Source organism: Triticum urartu, chromosome 7A (assembly GCF_056163025.1).
Source record: "Triticum urartu cultivar PI428250 chromosome 7A, HENAU_Tu73, whole genome shotgun sequence".
Classification (NCBI taxonomy): Eukaryota; Viridiplantae; Streptophyta; class Magnoliopsida; order Poales; family Poaceae; genus Triticum; species Triticum urartu.
This window is the reverse complement of record NC_141879.1, coordinates 750,377,964-750,402,516: the sequence shown is the minus strand read 5'-3', so window position 1 is coordinate 750,402,516 and position 24,553 is coordinate 750,377,964. Positions and strand designations below refer to the sequence as shown.

General features: G+C 45.9%; 1 protein-coding gene across 1 annotated transcript; it reads left to right on the top strand.

Moving 5' to 3' along the window:
• The first annotated feature begins 15,937 nt into the window (after positions 1 to 15,937).
• On the top strand, positions 15,938 to 17,011 carry LOC147962792 (uncharacterized). The gene has a single exon (XM_087534311.1). The coding sequence runs from the start codon at positions 15,938 to 15,940 to the stop codon at positions 17,009 to 17,011; it is 1,074 nt and encodes a 357-aa protein (XP_087390437.1).
• Positions 17,012 to 24,553: the final 7,542 nt, after the last annotated feature.

Below are 24,553 nucleotides of genomic sequence, written 5' to 3'. Positions count from 1 at the left end.
AACAAGAAAATTAAACATTAAACAATTACGTATTTAAATTTTAGAAATTAAAGAGTATTGGATTTCTTGGTCTGTCATAGCATTTTGCTTTTGTTGAGGTAGGGCATCGGTATGTTCAGTTACCAACCGTAACAAAAATAACTCCATACAGCTTAGGCCCAAAAATGATTTAGTCACGTGGACATCTGTTTATTTGCATACTGCTCTCTTTACTTGGCTAGCTAGCTAAGCAAATACTTTCATATATTCTAGGCGTGATGATAGATTGATCTCCACAAATGAGAAGCCCCAGTTATGCGTATGCATCTCTTTCGTCTGCAGATCAACAACTACAGGCTGAGTACATTCGTTTTTCCTGTATACCTGCTGCAGCAACACATCGCCGCTCCTCTTCCCTGAGCCCTCGAAATGGACAACTACATCGGCACTTCCATGGGGGGATGTATGGGTACACAAATCGTAGTTGTCGCTCAATGTCGATCACAGTTTCCAGCGACCAACCAAACTTGCTGGGACCGCAGGTAGTTGTAGCCACACTGATATCTTAAACCCCTTTATGGCGAGCAGTTTCAATAGGTTCCCGTCTGGTGATGTTGCCAAGTGGTGCTTTCTTGGATTGTGAATGTTGGGTGGGAGCTCAAGCATGACACAGTTGTCTCCGCCGGCCATGTCCAGGAGCTTTTCTCACCTTGGACACTTCTGCGCAACGTCCATCTTGATGACCAGGTTGAGGACGACATTGTCCGGAAACATGCGGTTGATGGGACATACTCAGCGTCCACCGCATATAAGGCGCAATTCCTTGGTCTGACACACTCGCCCATCCAATTCATGGTATGGAAAGTTTGGCCCCCCTCAAAGGTCAAATTCTTCGCTTGGCTGGCCTTGCAAGACCGGATTTGGACTGCGGATCGGTTGGAGCGGCGCGGTTGGGAAAATTGTCGGCTTTGCCCTCTTTGCAAAAGGGAGCAAGAAACGGGCATCCACCTGTTCGTCAAGTGCCGCTTCTCCACTAGGCTCTTGCAATCGGTCATTGACAAGTTTGGTCTAACAAGAACCCCGCACTGAGCAGAAAATGCTTCCTTGGTCCGGCTGGGTTCAATCGGTTGGCCATCGCCCTTGATTGCTCTGATCATGAACCTTTCATCCTGGCGTAACTTTTTCTTCGGGCCTCGTCTCGTTACAGAAGTTTGGCTTGATCCAGAGGGCTAGAAAAGAAGAAAGAAGAGAGTTAATATGTGCACATACCAAAACAATTAATGCATCAATTAGCTAGTCAGCACGGGCTTAATTAATATATATACCTGGCCGGACTCCGTTCGGTCACCGGAGCCGTCATCACGGTCTCCTTCTTCCACCGGCATTCGGTCATCGGAGCCATCATGATCATGTCCTTCCTCCTCCATTGTTCGATCACCGGAGCCTACTTCACCCTCTCCTTTCAGACCATCAGTGTCGTTGAGATAGTATGAGAAATCACCTCCGTCGCGGATTATGTCCCCCAACAACTATTCCGTTTCCAAGTCTCGGTGCTCCATAGTTCTGCAAATATTACAACATGACAATTAATATACAAACATGACAGATGGATATATTAGTGGCAAACATAGACCTAGCTAGCTAATCACAACGCTTCTACGGTTTGGGGTGGCCTCGACAACGCTTCTGAAGGAAATATGCCCTAGAGGCAATAATAAAGTTATTATTTATTTCCTTATATCAAGATAAATGTTTATTATTCATGCTAGAATTGTATTAACCGGAAACATAATACTTGTGTGAATACATAGACAAACTAAACATCACTAGTATGCCTCTACTTGACTAGCTCATTAATCAAAGATGGTTACGATTTCCTGACCATAGACATGTGTTGTCATTTGATTAACGGGATCACATCATTAGGAGAATGATGTGATTGACATGACCCATTCCATTAGCTTAGCACCCGATCGTATAGTATGTTGCTATTGCTTTCTTCATGACTTATACATGTTCCTATGACTATGAGATTATGCAACTCCTGTTTGCCTGAGGAACACTTTGTGTGCCACCAAACGTCACAACGTAACTGGGTGATTATAAAGGTGCTCTACAGGTGTCTCCAAAGGTACATGTTGGGTCGGCATATTTCGAGATTAGGATTTGTCACTCCGATTGTCGGAGAGGTATCTCTGGGCCCTCTCGGTAATGCACATCACATAAGCCTTGCAAGCATTGCAACTAAATGAGTTAGTTGTGAGATGATGTATTACGGAATGAGTAAAGAGACTTGCCGGTAACGAGATTGAACTAGGTATTGAGATACCGACGATCGAATCTCGGGCAAGTAACATACCGATGACAAAGGGAACAACGTATGTTGTTATGCGGTCTGACCGATAAAGATCTTCGTAGAGTATGTAGGAGCCAATATGAGCATCCAGGTTCCGCTATTGGTTATTGACCGAAGACGTGTCTCGGTCATGTCTACATTGTTCTCGAACCGTAGGGTCCGCACGCTTAACGTTACGATGACAGTTTCATTATGAGTTTATGCTTTTTGATGTACCGAAGTTTGTTCGGAGTCCCGGATGTGATCACGGACATGATGAGGAGTCTCAAAATGGTCGAGACATAAAGATTGATATATTGGATGACTATATTCGGACACCGGAAGTGTTCCGAAGAAGTTTTGGATAAAACCGGAGTACCGGGGGATTACCGGAACCCCCCGGGGGGTTAATGGGCCTTATGGGCCTAAGGTGGAGAAGAGGAGGGGCGGCCAGGGCAGGCCGCGCGCCCCCTCCCCCTCTAGTCCGAATTGGACTAGGAGGGGGGGCGGCGCCCCCCTTTCCTTCCTCCCCTCTCTCCCTTCCTTCCCCCTCTCCTACTTGGACAAGGAAAGGAGGGAGTCCTACTCCCGGGAGGAGTAGGACTCCTCCCTGGCGCGCCCCTCCTGGCTGGCCGCCCCTCCCCGTTGCTCCTTTATATACGGGGGCAGGAGGGCACCTCTAGACACACAAGTTGATCTTCGTGATCATTCCTTAGCCGTGTGCGGTTCCCCCCTCCACCATATTCCACCTCGGTCATATCGTAGCGGTGCTTAGGCGAAGCCCTGCGACGGTAGAACATCAAGATCGTCACCACGCCGTCGTGCTGACGGAACTCCTCCCCGAAGCTTTGCTGGATCGGAGCCCGGGGATCGTCATCGAGCTGTACGTGTGCTAAGAACTCGGAGGTGCCGGAGTAACGGTGCTTGGATCGGTCGGATCGGGAAGACGTACGACTACTTCCTCTATGTTGTGTCAACGCTTCCGCTTCGGTCTACGAGGGTACATAGACAACACTCTTCCCTCTCATTGCTATGCATCACCATGATCTTGCCCGTGCGTAGGAAATATTTTGAAATTACTATGTTCCCCAACAGTGGCATCCGAGCCAGATTTTATGCGTAGATGTCATATGCACGAGTAGAACACAAGTGAGTTATGGGCGATATAAGTCATACTTCTTACCAGCATGTCATACTTTGGTTCGGCGGTATTGTTGGATGAAGCGGCCCAGACCGACATTACGCGTACGCTTACGCGAGACTGGTTCTACCAACGTGCTTTGCACACAGGTGGCTGGCGGGTGTCAGTTTCTCCAACTTTAGTTGAACCGAGTGTGGCTACGCCCGGTCCTTGCGAAGGTTAAAACAGCACCAACTTGACAAACTATCGTTGTGGTTTTGATGCGTAGGTAAGAACGGTTCTTGCTAAGCCCGTAGCAGCCACGTAAAACTTGCAACAACAAAGTAGAGGACGTCTAACTTGTTTTTGCAGGGCATGTTGTGATGTGATATGGTCAAGACATGATGCATATTTCATTGTATGAGATGATCATGTTTTGTAACCGAGTTATCGGCAACTGGCAGGAGCCATATGGTTGTCGCTTTATTGTATGCAATGCAATCGCCCTGTAATGCTTTACTTTATCACTAAGCGGTAGCGATAGTCGTAGAAGCATAAGATTGGCGAGACGACAACGATGCTACTATGGAGATCAAGGTGTCGCGCCGGTGACGATGGTGATCATGACGTTGCTTCGAAGATGGATATCACAAGCACAAGATGATGATGGCCATATCATATCACTTATATTGATTGCATGTGATGTTTATCTTTTATGCATCTTATCTTGCTTTGATTGACGGTAGCATTTTAAGATGATCTCTCACTAATTATCAAGAAGTGTTCTCCCTGCGTATGTACCGTTGCGAAAGTTCTTCGTGCTGAGACACCACGTGATGATCGGGTGTGATAGGCTCTACGTTTAAATACAACGGGTGCAAAACAGTTGCACACGTGGAATACTCAGGTTATACTTGACGAGCCAAGAATATACAGATATGGCCTCGGAACACGGAGACCGAAAGGTCGAGCGTGAATCATATAGTAGATATGATCAACATAGTGATGTTCACCAATGAAACTACTCCATCTCACGTGATGATCGGACATGGTTTAGTTGATTTGGATAACGTAATCACTTAGAGGATTAGAGGGATGTCTATCTAAGTGGGAGTTCTTAAGTAATATGATTAATTGAACTTAAATTCATCATGAACTTAGTACCTGATAGTATCTTGCTTGTTTATGTTTGATTGTAGATAGATGACCCGTGCTGTTGTTCCGTTGAATTTTAATGTGTTCCTTGAGAAAGCAAAGTTGAAAGATGATGGTAGCAATTACACGGACTGGGTCCATAACTTGAGGATTATCCTCATTGCTGCACAGAAGAATTACATCCTGGAAGCACCGCTAGGTGCCAGGCCTGCTGCTGATGCAACTGACGACGTTAAGAACGTCTGGCAAAGCAAAGCTGATGACTACTCGATAGTTCAATGTGCCATGCTTTACGGCTTAGAATCGGGTCTTCAACGACGTTTTGAACGTCATGGAGCATATGAGATGTTCCAGGAGTTGAAGGTAATATTTCAAGCAAATGCCCGGATTGAGAGATATGAAGTCTCCAATAAGTTCTATAGCTGCAAGATGGAGGAGAACAGTTCTGTCAGTGAGCATGTACTCAAAATGTCTGGGTATAATAATCACTTGATTCAATTGGGAGTTAATCTTCCAGATGATTGCGTCATTGCCAGAATTCTCCAATCACTTCCACCTAGCTACAAGAGCTTCGTGATGAACTATAATATGCAAGGGATGGATAAGACAATTCCCGAGCTCTTCGCAATGCTAAAAGCTGTGGAGGTAGAAATCAAAAAGGAGCATCAAGTGTTGATGGTCAATAAGACCACTAGTTTCGAGAAAAAGGGCAAAGGGAAGAAGAAGGGGAACTTCAAGAAGAACAGCAAGCAAATTGCTGCTCAAGAGAAGAAACCCAAGTCTGGACCTAAGCCTGAAACTGAGTGCTTCTACTGCAAGCGGACTGGTCACTGGAAGCGGAACTGCCCCAAGTATTTGGCGGATAAGAAGGATGGCAACGTGAACAAAGGTATATGTGATATACATGTTATTGATGTGTACCTTACTAATGCTCGCAGTAGCACCTAGGTATTTGATACTGGTTCTGTTGCTAATATTTGCAACTCGAAACAGGGGCTACGGATTAAGCGAAGATTGGCTAAGGACGAGGTGACGATGCGCGTGGGAAATGGTTCCAAAGTCGATGTGATCGCGGTCGGCACGCTACCTCTACATCTACCTTCGGGATTAGTATTAGACCTAAATAATTGTTATTTGGTGCCAGCGTTGAGCATGAACATTATATCTGGATCTTGTTTGATGCGAGACGGTTATTCATTTAAATAAGAGAATAATGGTTGTTCTATTTATATGAGTAATATCTTTTATGGTCATGCACCCTTGAAGAGTGGTCTATTCTTATTAAATCTCTATAGTAGTGACACACATATTCATAATGTTGAAGCCAAAAGATGTAGAGTTGATAACGATAGTGCAACTTATTTGTGACACTGCCGTTTCGGTCATATCGGTGTAAAGCGCATGAAGAAACTCCATACTGATGGGCTTTTGGAACCACTTGATTATGAATCACTTGGTACTTGCGAACCGTGCCTTATGGGCAAGATGACCAAAACACCGTTCTCCGGTACTATGGAGAGAGCAACAAATTTGTTGGAAATCATACATACAGATGTATGTGGTCCGATGAATGTTGAGGCTCGTGGCGGATATCGTTATTTTCTTACTTTCACAGATGATTTAAGCAGATATGGGTATGTCTACTTAATGAAACATAAGTCTGAAACATTTGAAAAGTTCAAAGAATTTCAGAGTGAAGTTGAAAATCATCGTAACAAGAAAATAAAGTTTCTACGATCTGATCGTGGAGGAGAATATTTGAGTTACGAGTTTGGTGTACATTTGAAACAATGCGGAATAGTTTCGCAACTCACGCCACTCGGAACACCACAGCGTAATGGTGTGTCCGAACATCATAATCGTACTTTACTAGATATGGTGCGATTTATGATGTCTCTTACTGATTTACCGCTATCGTTTTGGGGTTATGCTTTAGAGACGGCCGCATTCACGTTAAATAGGGCACCATCGAAATCCGTTGAGACGACGCCTTATGAACTATGGTTTGGCAAGAAACCAAAGTTGTCGTTTCTGAAAGTTCGGGGCTGCGATGCTTATGTGAAAAAGCTTCAACCTGATAAGCTCGAACCCAAATCGGAGAAATGTGTCTTCATAGGATATCTAAAGGAAACTATTGGATACACCTTCTATCATAGATCCGAAGGCAAGACTTTTGTTGCTAAATTCGGAAACTTTCTAGAGAAGGAGTTTCTCTCGAAAGAAGTGAGTGGGAGGAAAGTAGAACTTGATGAGGTAACTATACTTGCTCCCTTATTGAAAAGTAGTACATCGTAGAAACCGGTTTCTGTGACACCTACACCAGTTAGTGAGGAAGTTAATGGTGATGATCATGAAACTTCAGAACAAGTTACTACTGAACCTCATAGATCAACCAGAGTAAGATCCGCACCAGAGTGGTATGGTAATCCTGTTCTGGAAGTCATGCTACTAGATCATGATGAACCTACGAACTATGAAGAAGCGATGGTGAGCCCAGATTCCGCAAAATGGCTTGAAGCCATGAAATCTGAGATGGGATCCATGTATGAGAACAAAGTGTGGACTTTGGTTGACTTGCCTAATGATCGGCAAGCAATTGAGAATAAATGGATCTTCAAGAAGAAGACTGATGCTGACGGTAATGTTACTGTCTACAAAGCTCGACTTGTCGCAAAAGGTTTTCGACAAGTTCAAGGGATTGACTACGATGAGACCTTCTCACCCGTAGCGATGCTTAAGTCTGTCCTAATCATGTTAGCAATTGCCGCATTTTATAATTATGAAATTTGGCAAATGGATGTTAAAACTGCATTCCTGAATGGATTTCTGGAAGAAGAGTTGTATATGATGCAGCTGGAAGGTTTTGTCGATCCAAAGGGAGCTAACAAAGTGTGCAAGCTCCAGCACTCCATTTATGGACTGGTGCAAGCCTCTCGGAGTTGGAATAAACGCTTTGATAGTGTGATCAAAGCATTTGGGTTTGTACAGACTTTTGGAGAAGCCTGTATTTACAAGAAAGTGAGTAGGAGCTCTGTAGCATTTCTGATATTATATGTGGATGCCATATTACTAATCGGAAATGATATAGAATTTCTGGATAGCATAAAGGGATACTTGAATAAAAGTTTTTCGATGAAAGACCTCGGTGAAGCTGCTTACATATTGGGCATCAAGATCTATAGAGATAGATCGAGACGCTTAATTGGACTTTCACAAAGCACATACCTTAACAAAGTTTTGAAGAAGTTCAAAATGGATCAAGCAAAGAAAGGATTCTTGCCTGTGAAGTTGAGTAAGACTCAATGCCTGACCACTACAGAAGATAGAGAGAAAATGAAAGATGTTCCCTATGCTTCGGCCATAGGCTCTATCATGTACGCAATGCTGTGTACCAGACCTGATGTATGTCTTGCTATAAGTCTAGCAGGGAGGTACCAAAGTAATCCAGGAGTGGATCACTGGACAGCGGTCAAGAACATTCTGAAATACCTGAAAAGGACTAAGGATATGTTTCTCGTATATGGAGGTGACAAAGAGCTCGTCGTAAATGGTTACGTTGATGCAAGCTTTGACACTGATCCGGACGATTCTAAATCGCAAACCGGATACGTGTTTACATTAAACGGTGGAGCTGTTAGTTGGTGCAGTTCTAAACAAAGCGTTGTGGCGGGATCTACATGTGAAGCGGAGTACATAGCTTCTTCGGAAGCAGCAAACGAAGGAGTCTGGATGAAGGAGTTCATATCTGATCTAGGTGTCATACCTAGTGCATCGGGTCCAATGAAAATCTTCTATGACAATACTGGTGCAATTGCCTTGGCAAAGGAATCCAGATTTCACAAAAGAACCAAGCACATCAAGAGACGCTTCAATTCCATCCGGGATCTAGTCCAGGTGGGAGACATAGAGATTTGCAAGATATATATGGATCTGAATGTAGCAGACCCGTTGACTAAGCATCTTCCACGAGCAAAACATGATCAGCACCAAGGCTCCATGGGTGTTAGAATCATTACTGTGTAATCTAGATTATTGACTCTAGTGCAAGTGGGAGACTGAAGGAAATATGCCCTAGAGGCAATAATAAAGTTATTATTTATTTCCTTATATCATGATAAATGTTTATTATTCATGCTAGAATTGTATTAACTGGAAACATAATACTTGTGTGAATACATAGACAAACTAAACGTCACTAGTATGCCTCTACTTGACTAGCTTGTTAATCGAAGATGGTTACGTTTCCTAACCATAGACATGTGTTTTCATTTGATTAACGGGATCACATCATTAGGAGAATGATGTGATTGACATGACCCATTCCATTATCTTAGCACCCGATCGTTTAGTATGTTGCTATTGCTTTCTTCATGACTTATACATGTTCCTATGACTATGAGATTATGCAACTCCCGTTTGCCTGAGGAACACTTTGTGTGCTACCAAACGTCACAACATAACTGGGTGATTATAAAGGTGCTCTAAGATGTCTCCAAAGGTACATGTTGGGTTGGCGTATTTCGAGATTAGGATTTGTCACTCCGATTGTCGGAGAGGTATCTCTGGGCCCTCTCGGTAATGCACATCACATAAGCCTTGCAAGCATTGCAACTAAATGAGTTAGTTGTGAGATGATGTATTACGGAACGAGTAAAGAGACTTGCCGGTAACGAGATTGAACTAGGTATTGAGATACCGACGATCGAATCTCGGGCAAGTAACATACCGATGATAAAGGGAACAATGTATGTTGTTATGCGATCTGACCGATAAAGATCTTCGTAGAATATGTAGGAGCCAATATGAGCATCCAGGTTCCGCTATTGGTTATTGACCGAAGACGTGTCTCGGTCATGTCTACATTGTTCTCGAACCGTAGGGTCCGCACGCTTAACGTTACGATGACAGTTTCATTATGAGTTTATGCTTTTTGATGTACCGAAGTTTGTTCGGAGTCCCGGATGTGATCACGGACATGACGAGGAGTCTCGAAATGGTCGAGACATAAAGATTGATATATTGGACGACTATATTCGGACAACGGAAGTGTTTCGGAGAAGTTTCGGATAAAACCGGAGTACCGGGGGATTACCGGAACCCCCGGGGGGTTAATGCGCCTTATGGGCCTAAGGTGGAGAAGAGGAGGGGCGGCCAGGGCAGGCCACGCGCCCCTCCCCCTCTAGTCCGAATTGGACTAGGAGGGGGGGCGGCGCCCCCTTTCCTTCCTCCCCTCTCTCCCTTCCTTCCCCCTCTCCTACTTGGAAAAGGAAAGGAGGGAGTCCTACTCCTGGGAGGAGTAGGACTCCTCCCTGGCGCGCCCCTCCTGGCCGGCCGCCCCTCCCCCTTGCTCCTTTATATACGGGGGCAGGAGGGAACCTCTAGACACACAAGTTGATCTTCGTGATCGTTCCTTAGCCGTGTGCGGTGCCTCCCTCCACCATATTCCACCTCGGTCATATCATAGCGGTGCTTAGGCGAAGCCCTGCGATGGTAGAACATCAAGATCGTCACCACGCCGTCGTGCTGACGGAACTCCTCCCCGAAGCTTTGCTGGATCGGAGCCCGGGGATCGTCATCGAGCTGTATGTGTGCTAAGAACTCGGAGATGCCGGAGTAACGGTGCTTGGATCGGTCGGATCGGAAAGACGTACGACTACTTCCTGTACGTTGTGTCAACGCTTCCGCTTCGGTCTACGAGGGTACGTAGACAACACTCTCCCCTCTCGTTGCTATGCATCACCATGATCTTGCGTGTGCGTAGCACATTTTTTGAAATTACTACGTTCCCCAACAGCTTCTAGGGTTTTGGGTGGCCTCAACGACAACGCTCTTTTAACTTGGTAAATTTGGGTGGCCTCGGCAATGCTTCTAGGATTTGTGATGGCCTCGGCAACACTTCTAGGGTTTGGGCCGGACCGCCTCTCTCGTGAATGTCCGACGTCCGGACCGACAAGGGATCTAACAAAATGGCGCCATTCTGGATGTGTAGAAAATGGTCATACTTTTCCTGATCTCATCTACCCTTCTATATGTCACGCTGTCTACTGTCAAAGAATTCAACAAAACCATGACTTCATCATTAGCCGGAAATGACAGGCGCATAATGGTACGAAGCTCTTGAAGTTGTTTTGGAACGGAGTTCCCGATAGAATAGTTTGCTTTTTGGTACAAAGTTCAGCAAGAGCCTTCCGAATATTGCTATTTGGAAGGCCTTTGCTTAAATTCGTAACAAAAGGTGAATTATTCTATTAGGAACTCCGTTCAAAAACAACTTTGAAGAGCTTCGTAGCATCATATGCTTGTTACTTCTGGCAAATGATGAAGCCATGGATTTCTTCAGTACTTTGACAGACAACGTGACATTCTGGATGAGATCAGAAAAAAATTGGATCAACTTGTGCACATCCATAATGGGGGCATTCTTGATAAATCGGGACCCTCGACCCTCGATCCCTCGGCGACCCTCGACCCTCTACCCTAGTTCATGACCCTCGACCGCTAGGCGATCCATGACCCTCTACCCTAGTTCCCGACCCTCGACCCCCTCATGTCATGTCTGACGTCCCCCCTCATATCATGTCCGACGTCCGGACCGACAAGGGATTTAACAAAATGGCGCCATTCTAGATGTGAAGAAAATGGTCCCTATTTTTCCTGATCTCATCTACCCTTCTATATGTCACGTTTGTCTAGTGTTAAAGGATTCAACAAAACCATGGCCTCATCATTAGGCGAATGTAATAGGCGCATGATGGTACGAAGCTCTCCAAAGTTATTTTGGAACGAAGTCCCAGATAGGATAATTCGCTTTTTGGTACAAAGTTCAGCAAGAGCCTTCCGAATATCGCTATTTGGAAGGCCTTTGCTGAAATGCGTACCAAAAGGCGAATTATCCTATTCGGGACTCCGTTCCAAAATAACTTTGGAGAACTTCGTACCATCTTGCCCCGGTTACTTCTGGCTAATGATGAAGCCATGGATTTGTTCAATACTTTGACACAAGGCAACCTGTCGACCCCTCGGCGATCCTCGACCCTCGACCCCTCGACGAACCTCGACCCTCGAACCCTCGGCGACCCTCGACCCCTCGGCGTTCCTCGACCCTCGACCCCTCGACGACCATCGCCCCTCGAACCCTCAGCGACCCTCGACCCCTCGGTGACCCTCGACCCCTTGGTGACCCTCGACCCTCTACCCAAGTTCCCGACCCTCGACCGCTCGGCGATCCTCGACACCCTCGTTCCAGATAAAAATTAAGAAGAGGAAGAAGAAAAAAACATAGGAGAAGAAGAAAAAAAGGAGAAGAAGGAGGAATAGAGGAGAAGAAGAAAATTTTCTTCTTCTCCTCTATTCCTCCTTCTTCTCCACTTTTTTTTCTTCTTCTTCCTTTTCTTATTTTTTTCTTCTCTTCTTCCTGTCCTCTTCTTTTCTTCTTCTTCTCCTTCTTTCTCTTCTTATTTTTCTCCTCTTCTTCTCTTTTTTCTCCCCTTTTTCCTCTCCTTATTTTTCATCCCTTCTTCCTTCTTCCTCATTTCATACATATAAAAAGTCTAAAAAATACATGCATACATACAAAAAATACATCCATACATACATACATCAATACATATAAAAAGAAAGCATATATAACAAAAAGCATATATAACAAAAAATAGCAAGGCGGCGGCGGGGCAGGGCAAGGGCGCGGCGCGCTGGAGCAGCCTGACAGCATCGACGACGACGCGGTGGAGCAGGGCTCGGCAGCGACAGCGACGAGGAGTAGCGTTGGGGCGTCGGGCCAAGAAGAAGTGATCTGCAGAAACGGCTAAGACTTTTCTATATATACACGAAGAATTGGTCCCGGTTCGTAGCACCAACCGGGACCAATGCCCCCCTTTAGTCCCGGTTGGTGTGTCTGTTTCCCGCCCTTTGGGCTGCTGAAAAGAGAACTTTGGTCCCGGTTGGTGCCACAAACGGGGACCAAAGGTGGGCATTGGTCCCGGTTCGTGCCACCAATCGGGACCAACGGCAGCATGGTGCTGGGAGTTTAGTCCCACCTCGCTAGCTGAGAGAGAGCCGCACCTGTTTATAAGGTGCGGTGCGCCTGAGTTGCCAAGCTCCTCTCTAAAGCAGACTTACGGGCCTAACCTCTCTGTGCATGCCTGTGGGCCTATTAGGCTTTCTGCGGGCCTAAATCCTGGCCCACCTTTATGATTGGGTTTCTAGTCGTATTCAGGCCATGGTGGCCCTGTAGGCGGCATTTCTTTTTTCCAGTTTTTTTGTTTTGTTTTTTGCATTATTTATTTTCTTTTTTTTGCTGCAGTCATTCTCTACAAGGACAAAGGTAAGAGGAATCTATATGCTTTCCTCGGGTTAAGATTGAGGCCTGCGATCTACTCTAATTTAGGAATTTTATACCTGATCCTGTGATTTTCTGTGCGATTTTCTGCTCTACCTTAATGTTAGACTTGACCGTCTGACCTATCTTTCTTCTCTGTTAAGATTTTGTGAATGCCACATGGGGCTGGCACAGGCTGGTGCCGTGGACATCTGATTATGTTCTTTTCGAAGACTATTTTGCTTACCTTGGGCAGTATTATGAGAAAAATATCAATGGTGTTTTTGAACCTATCAGGAACCTATCTATACCATGCAATAAATCTGAAAGCGCAGATGCGATTTCTTGTCTTAACAGTTAGCATTGATGGGATTGGCATTCCTAACACTCCCACACCAGCCAATATTTCTCCTGCTGCTACTCCGTCATCACCGTTAACATTATCTTGTTTTTCTTATTGCTTTTATTATGTTGATGCGAAATGATATCTACTGGTGTATGTTCTGAAAACAAAACACTTCCGGGGGTGTCACTGGTTATGAATCTGACAAGGGAACCAGAAGCAACAATAGAAGGAAGAGCATGGGAGAGGGTCCCTAGGTAGAAACTTGAAAGATGAATACATGCGGCTCCAGCTTCTTTTTGGGTTACTTATTTATGTTTCTTATATATTCAACTTTCATTGTTTCAGGTAGATGAGTATCGAGTTTGCAGACATGTGACATAGAAAATTCAGATGACGTGGTTAGTCAAATTAACAAGCACCTTAAATGTTTTGGAAGAGGTTAGCATTTGCCTCCCCTCTTGTTATGAATTTCCTCATTGCAAAGCAATGGTGATGCCAGATTCACTCCAACTAGTGATGGTATGCCAAACGAACATTACATTGTAACATATAATTGAAGTGTGTCTGGTTCCTCACTCACAAGCTGCATTCATTTAAAGCTACTGCTTCGGAATATAAGATGTTGCCAAAGCGTCTTATATTTAAGAACAAAAGGATGTATTTCATACGGTCAACATTTGTTGGGGTAGTCCTTTAAGGAGCACCACATGACCTCATACCTACCAAGGTAACACCAAACTGGACGAAGCAAGCAACACGGTCGTATCCAAAGGCCGGACAATGGGTCATCAAAAAGGAAGTAAGCAACAGGTCACCAAAAACAAAAGACCAACTAAAGACACGTTGAGACATATGTACAACATGTTCTGTGAATGATTCAAGGGGGCAACAACAAATGCAACTGAGAAATTAGGTGAACTATTTGAAGGATGTTTTTTTTTCTGAATGGTCTGCAAATAATTATGTTCCTACGGCGTTTGTATTTGTATTTTATGTACCAGTGATAGACATCGATGATCATTGCCCATGAATATCTTTGGCGATACAAAAGCTCTCTACCCGAAGAGGTGAATGGACTATTAAGATTATTTTTTCAAGCTTTTCTTTGTTTTTCTAACTACGAAAATAACCTTGTCTTTAAATCAGAGTGTTACCACATGCCACCCGCTTATGTACAATGCTACTCCTTTATACCCGCGATGCAAAAATCAAACGACCTCACTACGATTTCGGGTGCATTTTCAGTGGTCGGTGACCAGATCGCTCGGTGAGGCACCGTTGAACAACTCAATAGCCGGGTTATAGAAAACCAGCCACACTCCTCGTGGAAAATGGCCTCAACCATCAGAACCAGCCGCGTAACACATACATGCATCCGTCAAAGAAAACAATACGCAGGCATCCCCCATAAACCAGCTCCCCAGCAGCGCACAACATCTGGATAAACCAGCTCCCACCAACAACATCCCCCATTTACCTCTTCACCGGAGCATCCGAGCACACCGTCTTCAATAAGGCCGGACGAACATACATCGGGCGCTCGTTCGCACGGGTTGGACCCGGATCATGTGCTGGTTATAGAAGACGATGTACATGTCAAGCATCCGACGATTGTTCGAATCGGACGAATATTGTTTAGAGGTTCAGCCATTCACCGTCAGTCTTTTGCACGTACAACACGAACGCGTTAGTGGCTCTCTGTAGTACTAGTAACCAGTACACATAGGCGAAAGCTTCTCATCCGTCGTTATATCACTGGTACAGTGAGCTACTATACGAAAGTCTGGTTATAGAGCATCTGAATGCTGGCCTGCCCCTGGGGCCCAGTATAATGTGTATGGAGTCCTAGGGCAGGCTCTGTAGGTTAGGTATGTTTACCCTACCCTTAGTACATGTCCCCATCAAGCAGCATGTCACTGGTACCCGGCGATATCCAATCAGGAGACTCTTGAACTGATGGCGTGTAGACGTGCGGCATAACTGGCAGAGGAGCTGGACATTCAGCGACTTCACGTGGAAACGGATTGCATGGCTGTAGCTTATCCGCTGAATGATCAACACAAGAATTTATCTGTGCTTTCTCGCAAAAAAAAAATTATCTGTGCTGGGCCCGGTTGTTTAGGAGATGAAGCTATTGTTGAGCAAGCAGCTTGAATGGAAGGTTGACTGGGTAAGTCGGGAAGCAAACACGTTGGCGCAAACGATGACGGAGGAAGTGGTCTCCAATGATCTTTCATGTTTGTAAAGTATGGCTGCGTGTGACACCCCCGGCTTTCCTTCAGCTTAGTCGACCTTCAAGTTATTTTAGTTAATTATCCGCGCACGGCACGATGCATCAGTCAAACGGAGTCGATTTTGTATCGTTTCTCAGGCAAACTAAAACTCGAACTGCATTTGGTTCCTTCTTCGCGTGTTCAATTCATGCAGCACGATCCTGCTGATATGGCTTCCCGTGTCCGATCACAGCTGCTAGCGGATTCCCTTGTCCACACAAAGTCGGTTTGGTGGATCTCTGTCAATATCAACGCCGTGGTCTTTAGCCGTAATATTAAACACATATTAAAAGCGCTCCTAGCTATCTGGTTATACCAACCCGAGGCCTCCAACTCAAAATAGACACGATTGATTACGCCACAGAATCACCATCGAAACACCATATGTGCGGCCACCCCAGCGCCAGGGACCATGGCACCATTGTTGCTCCCGGCCGATCTCATGCTCGAGATCATGGCACGCACCGACCTTGTCACCCTTATCCGTTGTGCTGCGGCTTGTAAGCACCTTCGCCGTGACATCCTAAGCCAGCCGTTTCTTTGCCGCGTCACCAGACTCGGACTAGTAACCCCCCGTGAGAACCTCTCACCTTTCATGTCACGCCGCATCGGCAACCTCTTTCGTCAGTACAGTTCAGTGACATCAAGCGGTAGCTTCATCGTCCTCTGCCGTCTACATGTAGAAGTAATGCGACCCAAACAGATGCACAATTTTGACCTGTGTGTGTACAATACCATGACAGGTCACCCGACCTTCCTCTCAAAATCACATGATGTCCTAACTAGCGCTCCCTACACCCATGAGTATGTCTTGCTCACAGCCGCTGATGGCATCGACTACTCTTTCATGCTGCTTATCATCTATATTAGCATGTGGAGCATCAAAGTACACACCACCACATCCTCCTCTGGAGGTTGGAGGACCATCACTTGTGCAAGCCATTCTAGCTCTCCATGGAGGTCGGTCGGTCGCTACAGTGATCCTGCCATCCTCCATGGTGGCATTGTTCACTGGCTAGTGGACCAGGGCAACCAAATCCTCGCCAATGACGTGAGAACGGGGATGTCAGGACTGGTGAAGCTCCCACCTACCAACTGCAATGCAAGCCAACTCCACTTGACAACATCGCTGGACGGGAAACTACTAAAACTCCTCGCCATAGTTGGGTTCAAGATATCCGTGTGGCTACAGCTCCCTACAGTCCTGGCCGGTGGTGGTGGCTGGGCACTGGAAACTGTGATTGACATAGAGAAGAAGCTGCAGTCATTGTACCCAAACCTCCCCGTTAGTGGTTGTCATGATGTTCCAGTCGAGTTTAAGGCATCCGGGAAGAAGGGCACTGACGTGGTCCTGTTGCGGGTACATGGTCGAGGTACCGTAGTTCTTGATTTTGAGATGATGGAGATACATAGGCATATATGGTGCTCCGCGTTGCTGGAGATCGACCTGCCATCTCACCTACAAAGTATGAAAGTGTTTTCGTAACTAGCTACCTAGCCAAGTGAGTTGGGCAGGTTACCAATGTACAGTATTTACCACCTTGATATAGTGGTGCTTGGATTACTCAATAAGTTGGTTTCATCCACTTTGTGAACTTATTTTTTTCTTCATGACAATGGTGCAGCCGCGGTAAACACGGATACCATTAGACCATTAGAGTCCGAATGCATTTGTAGCCCTGGCCGAGTCGGCTATGTATTAGGTAGACTATAGATACTATATATATGTACATAGCTCCCCCTGTAAATGTAATCACCAGATCAAAGCAATACGAAACATAGGACCGGCACGACCCTATTTTCCATCAATTATGTGTTCCGTGTGTTCCGCCGTGTTGTGCTAGTTATAGTCGATCAATCTCCCGGCGGCTGATCGTTAGCTATACGTGCATAGCTAGCTAGCTGCCAATCCATCCTGCTGTCAGTGTGCCTGCCTGGTACATAACAAAATGAGCACATATCCTGCCTCTGCATAATTAAAATGCACCCAACCCATAACACACACACACGAAAACTCGCCGGCAACTAAGTAAAATCATATAAGACCAAAGCTTTGCGTAGCCGTGGGAAAAAACCTAAAGCGACTAGATACACAATCGGCAACTAGATCTATGAACATATCCGCACCAACCATATCATGACACCAAACTGATGGTGAGATTCTTCAATAGTGACGTCTATAGGAAGGGAGTGACATTCAAGCTTCGTCATCACTGGATTCAACAACCTAGGTCAGAATCTAGGTTTTCGCCCTGAAGAATCAACCGAGTGTATTCGAACAATGACTTCAACAAGATAATGACCTAAAAAACATTGTCATTGTTAGGTATAACCATCTTCAGTTAGACCTAGGCTTTTGCCCTGAGCTCGAGACCAGGTGCTCGGGTAGCACCATCGTCAAAGTCACAAGTGTTGTCACCATCACTTTTGCACAATCCCAACAGCTATATGTGATACGATCATCGCTGCTGCACAACCATCCCTCCGATTCAAATCCCGATCCATAATTTGCATCTCACCGCCATAGTCAACAGCTAGATCTTGAGAGAAAGGCACTCCAAAATTCTTTTCGATGACCACCGCCGCGGTGAAGCCGTAGGAGGTCGCCGCAACAAAGTCTGCAGACACCCCAGCCGGCCGGCCGGATCTAGATCACCACCACCAAGCCGTGGACCGTAGCACCGCCAGTCCGAAAGGCCCGCATCATGTCATCGCGGTCCACTTCCCAACAAAGAGCAGATATCTTGGCAGAGAGCCTGCTAGATCTCGCCGCCGGAGCTGGATGTTGCCTCCAAGCGAAGCCGCGACGCCTCTTAGCCCGTGCCCAGCCACGCGCGCAACCCAGTGCGTCGGGTGCAAGGGCATGGCCGCCCGCACCCACTCGGCGCCACACAAGTCCTGACTAGGCGTCATCTGCGCAGCCTAGCGGCACTATGTCGCTTGCAGGGGCAGCACCACATAATGGCCGGCCACACCCGCACAACATGCCTAGCAGCGCAAGCCAAATCGCTCTCTGCAAGTTGACCGTGCAGCACCGACCTAAAAAAGTGCCCACCCTGCGGCTTCCTTGGGCCGGCCTGAGCTTCCCAGGGATGCTCTCCGGTGACGGCGCGACGAGGAATGGGGGGGGAGGGAGGACGCTGCAGTGGCTAGGATTCTCGTCCTGAGCCGCCAGGGAGGCGACGCAGGGTCACATGTCTCCAATGGGCCTGCTTAATACTTCCTCCGTTCTTAAATATAAGTCTTTGTAGAGATTTCACTATGAACCACATACGAATGTATATAGATGCATTTTAAGTGTAGATTCATTCGTTTTTCTACATATGTAGTCCACCTAGTGGAATCACTAGAAAAACTTATATTTAGGAACGGAGGGAGTACTTGTGTGCGCACCTTCGTCTCCAGCTACGTATAGTTTGTGGACGGCCGGAAGCGGAAAGTACACGACCGGATCGCGAGCTCCGTCTCGTCGAACATGAATGGAATGTGCTTTTCACTCATGATATTACACGGGATGTGCATAAAATAATTGCAACATCAAAAGCATAAGTTTATTTGTGCCTAAATGCTAAAAAGTAACTAAGTGCTGGTTGTCACGTTTCAGCACTCACCTTTTATCACCGTCCGATCGGCGCAATCGAGCCCAGGTATTCCTGGTCGGGACGAACGGTGCGTCCTCCCCCCGCGGACACGTATTCACCTGGGAGGCCCACCACTACTCACACGCCCCGTCTGTTGGGTTGGCTCACTGTTCGAAATTGCCGAGACCACCGCCCCAATCCTCCCAATCCGCTCCCCATTCTCTCCCCTTCTCTCCCTCCCTCCTCGACGCCAAGCCACCCAAGCCGCAGTTCAACCGCGACCCCCAAGCCGCCGATGGCTGCCGGAGAGCAGAGGGCGTGCGCGGCGGCGGTGTTTGAGCGACAGAGCTCCACGAGTGTGCGTAGGTGCGCGCGGCCCCCGGAGAATAAGGCGGAACAGGTTCAATCTCGTCGCGCCCAGGGCCAAAAGGGTGCGTGCTGAAGGTCGCAGACGGCGCTGCGTGTCCGGTGGCCTAGTGTTCTGGATGATTCTGGAATCCTGAGGTATGCACCCATCGCCGCCGTTCTCTCTGCTTTCTCGTGTGCTCGGTTGCGGAGGGTTTGGATTTAGCGGGGATTCATGCGAACATGGAGGTGGATTTAATCACGCACCCATAGATTGTAGTGGTTTTTGCTTCAGTTAGGGATGAATCGTGGTGCCTCGTGGTGTTGAATCTCGGGGTCATGCCGTGAGGGATTTTGTGGTGTGCTGTCAGTTCTCGTGCCAGATCTGTTTCGTTTGAGATGGGCATTTGCTTTTGGCAGATGTTTGGTGAACTTCGTTTAGGATTTTTTGAGTAGTTGCTTCGATTTTTGCGCAAGAGTTGCCTGATTGAGGCTATTTTGAGGTGGCGAAATAGAGCTGTCTGAAGAGTTGCTTTGAACAGCTTATGGAGTTGCTTCGACTTTGTGCATGAGTTGCCTGTTCAGCGTTGATTAAGTTGCCAAAACTTTGCTAGAACTGTTTGAACTACCTGTACTGGGGCTGTTAACCGAGTTGCTTCGACTTTGTGCATGAGTTGCCTGTTCAGCGTTGATTAAGTCGCCAAAACTTTGCTAGAACTGTCTGAACTACCTGTACTAGGGCTGTTAACCGAGTTGCTTCGACTTTGTGCATGAGTTGCCTGATTGTGGCTATATGAATCGCCTGATTGTTTGCTTTTTGTTTAGCCTTGTGTTTGGCACGACACATGGTGCTCCCTGAACCGTGTCTTCCCATTATACTCATGATAACAATTCATAGCTGTGTTTTGACAAGTGTTTTTGTTTGTTGTTTTCTGCATGTATCTCTTATGGACATCTATTACTGTGTTTTATATTTCCATCACAATTTTTCCAAACTGCAAAATTGCCAATTGTATAAGAGGATTACAAGCTTTAAGATGCCCAAACTTTTCTTAATATATAAGAGGATTACAAGCTTTAAGATGCCCAAACTTTTCTTAATATATAAGATGTCTGATCAATGATTGTGTAGTTTGCTGAAATTTACAGATTGTTGGGGCAGCATTTGAAACAGAATTTGTTGGACTTGTTTTTCTAGATTTTTGTCAGGCCCTTTTTTTCCTAGTAACTTGCCACAAATCAGCATAGAAGTTGTTTGTTAGCCTGAACCAAAGTTGCCTACTCAGCACCTGTGTAAGTTTGTTTTCGTTGCCTAAATCAAGTTTGTGTTGCTTTAATGGTTCATCAGCGAGCTCTAGGAAATGTCTTTTTTCATGTTTATTATAAGCAACCTACAGTGTTACAATGTCTTTTTTATCAGCAACCTGAAAATACTGTATTATGTGTTTGCAGTGTCCAAAATGTCCGAGGCAAGGAAGGAAAGTGATGGTCAGGGTTTACAAGCAAACCAAGAGGGTGTACGAGGAGCAGAGGTAAGAGTTCTGAGTGTGGCACGGTGGAGTGTCTGTTATGTTTGCCATGTTCGAGTTCCGTGACCTTTTCCAATGCGCAACAGATGAACACATTTTCCCCCCAATGCAGGCACACTCAGTACAGCAACAAAACCCAACTATAATTGGCTACAAGCGTATGCGCACTAAAGGAATAATTTGTCGTGGGAGTCGCCCGTCAGACATAGACAGCAATGCCAGTGCACAAGATGATGAGACAGAAGGCAAGGAGGTCACAGTGGAGGGTGAATCAAAGCCAAAACGCCGAAAAACATGCGGAAATGAGGTATTCATTCATCATGAATCGTAGTTTTCAGATTCCATTTTTTTCAAGGCAGTATGGATTTTGTGCATTCTTTTTAGAAGTTGCGAGATGAATGTGTTATTTAATAGCAATTCTAGGTATGGTTTTTGGCTGTTAAATCGTGCGTATGCAAGGCCACTAGCAGTTTTGATCATGTTGAAGTTGTAAGAAGAAATGATGGTATTATGTATAGGACAAACATCGCATCGTCATGGAAACAATATTGATACTTGCTAATTTCTGTCACACAAAGTTTAACTTAGCCCATTTTTACACACTTGTAGGGTCGCAGGAACAGGGCATCACCAGCAAGGTTGTTCAAACTAAACAAGGATTTAGTGCAATTTCAGAAGGACGAGGTAATTTGAATTGAGTTTGGAGGTCTGTTGCAGATTGCAACATGTAGCATGCCAGGAGACTTAAGTCAGTGGGTTATGAAGCATTACGACCCCGAAATTTCCCAACTTGTCATCCCAGAGAGGGGCAAGATTCCAGTAGATGCAGCAAGTGTTCACAGGATATGGGGTCTGCCAAACAGGGGGAAGAAGGTTTGCTATGAGAATAGAGCAGATTTCACATCCAAAATGTACGAAATCTTCAAGATCAATACGAAAGGCTCACCAACACTAACATCTTGGTGCAAAATGATCAAGGATATGGCTGGGGCAGCAGATAACAATTTCCTGCGTGCTTGGTTGGCAGTCGCCTTCTCCTGTTTCCTTGCTCCTACCACAAGTTTGAACATATCCCCACGGTGTTTTCCTGCTGTGATGCATGTGGATGCGATAACGGAGACGAATGTATGCCAGTTTGTAGTTGATCAATTAAAATTGGCATTCGCGGGAGCAGGTGATAAAAACGTAGTCTGCTGTTGCATCATGCATTTAGTTGTAAGTCTATCTTGCTCTTTGTCCTTTTTTCCATAGTTTTTCATCTTCCTGCTCTTGTTGTTCATCTACTCATTTTTTCCGTTTTGTGTTTGATTTGCCTCATGTAGCTGTTATACCTGGACTCCTTGGATGTGGACGAACCGATCGCAAGCATGGTTCCAAGAGTGTCGGTTTGGGATTCTGATCTTATTTCCAAGGTCATTAAGAAGGACAAAAAGGGCCGGGGGGAGTTTGGGAAGTTGCGGGTAAGTTTCCTCTTATGTTTGTGAAGCACACGATCATTCAATCACTTTAGTTTTCTTTCAGTTTTGTAAGGAGGTCATATAGAAGTCAGGCAACTTGCCAAGTAATTAGCAGGCAACTCTTCCTAAGCAACTCACCACATGTGTGTTACCCAAGGCAAAAACATGTGTTGTTATTTTGTTAAACCAATCATAGGCAATACAGACTTATACTTTCAGGCAACCATACATGTAATGCTTGGCAACTCACAAATAGCTTGAGTAGAGATAGTTGCATACTCACCAGGTTTTTTTTCCTTTTTTGGCTTTTTCTTTTTGTTTGCATTTTTCTCACACTTCAAATTATAGCTCAAGACCGAGTTCGCTCGCTTTGCCGATGAAAGCTTATTTGGCAGTCTTGATCACGTCACAAAGTTCGTGGCAGCAAGGCTCCCCAACTCATATGACTCAAATGTGAGTTGCCTTATACATTCCTCTTTTCGCTTGCCTTTTTTGTACCTGTTCTAATATACGTGACCCCAATGTCCTCTATCTCTCTCTTCTGGTATGCGCATAAACAAAAGAAGCTTGTCGGGATGGTGCATGAAATATGTTCTGAAATATCACACTCAATGGGCAAGCTCGTACAGGGAATTGGGAAACTTGACGACGATGGCGGCACAACTAGTGTGCCAGCAGCTGACAATGTTGCTCGTCCAAGCAGTTCACGTTCACGGGAAAGGTGCGACGACGGTGGAAATGACCCCCACACACTTCCCAACGATGAAGAATCTTACCAGTCAGGGAGTGACACAGACGATGGCCAAGAAGACGAGAGTGAAGAATCAGATGGTGCTGAAGGTGACTCCCGACAGCGATGATGATGATGGTGATGGGAACATGCATGGAGAGACCAACAGTGGCGGCGATGATGCCCAGGACCAGGAGGATGAGGAAGAAGAAACACGACGGGAGGAAGCAGAGGTAGATGTTGGAGACCTTGAGACGGAAGATGAGAAGGAGGATGAAGATGGGGAAGAAGAAGATGAGGAGGAGGATGACGTGAACAAACATGAGGAGGACAAGGAGGGCGACGATGGCAACGATGGTGGTGGTGGGAATGGGGGGTCTGGTGACCAGACCACTGGCAGAGGTCATAGTGGTGGCACTAATGAAGATCGGGCCAAGGATGGGAGTCATGAGCCAGCTGAAAACGACTCCGAAAGCGAAGAGGGTGCATCTATGCAGTATTGGATTAAGAGGAAACAAAACAGTCAAGAGATTGAAAGCCCAGAACATTTTCGTTGTTGGATCTTGTCAAGCTAGATGTCAAAAAGGAGGGCACCCCTCCCGACATCCCGATGCTAGAAGTTGCCTATGTGTCAGATGGTTTACCTGTTCGTTGGGAAATGAAATGGATTTTTAAAGAGCTGATTGACAGTCTGGAATTTAACGAAACATTTGAATTCAGACTGGAAGATATCTGCCGCCGGAAGACACGAATCGAACTGATGCAACAAGTTTGTGGTTTAAGTCACATGGCCACAGCAGCCGGACCTGTGCATCAAGTCGCTGTAGCAGCAGCAAAAGGCCGCCCACCAAAGCCACCGAAGAAGCAAAGGAAGGTGACCTTCATAGATCAACCAACCGTTGTAACATGTGATGTTTTGGATCAGCTGGGAGCTGAGTACATGAGTAGGAATGAAGCAAGAGGTCAAAGCATGCAAATGTCAGGAACCAGGCAGGTGGGTATAAGTCAGAAGGCAACTACAGTAGAGAATCAGGCACCCACCTTTGAAATGCAAGCAACCATTACCAACAGCAAGACAACCCCTGGGTTTGATCATTCAAGAAAACCAAGCATGCCAAGGGAGGACCCAGTTGCACATTCAAGAAACTCAGTACCAGATGCAAGGAAATTGTCCGTTGATGCAAAGGAATCATATGTAAAGCAGTTGCAGTCAAGTACGAGTGCAGACTGGGCAATGCAGAACAAGAGTAGTGCAACTCATTGCCATATACAGGCAAGTCTGCCAGGGAAGTCAGCTGGCCCACTTGTTACAGCAAACGGGGTTCAAAACAAACCTTATGATGGAGGAAAGGAACACTTAAGGGAAATTCACACACATATATTAGA

Excerpts from the sequence above, each read along its gene's own strand:
- LOC147962792 (XM_087534311.1), top strand. The coding sequence starts at position 15,938 with ATGGCACCATTGTTGCTCCCGGCCGATCTCATGCTCGAGATCATGGCA.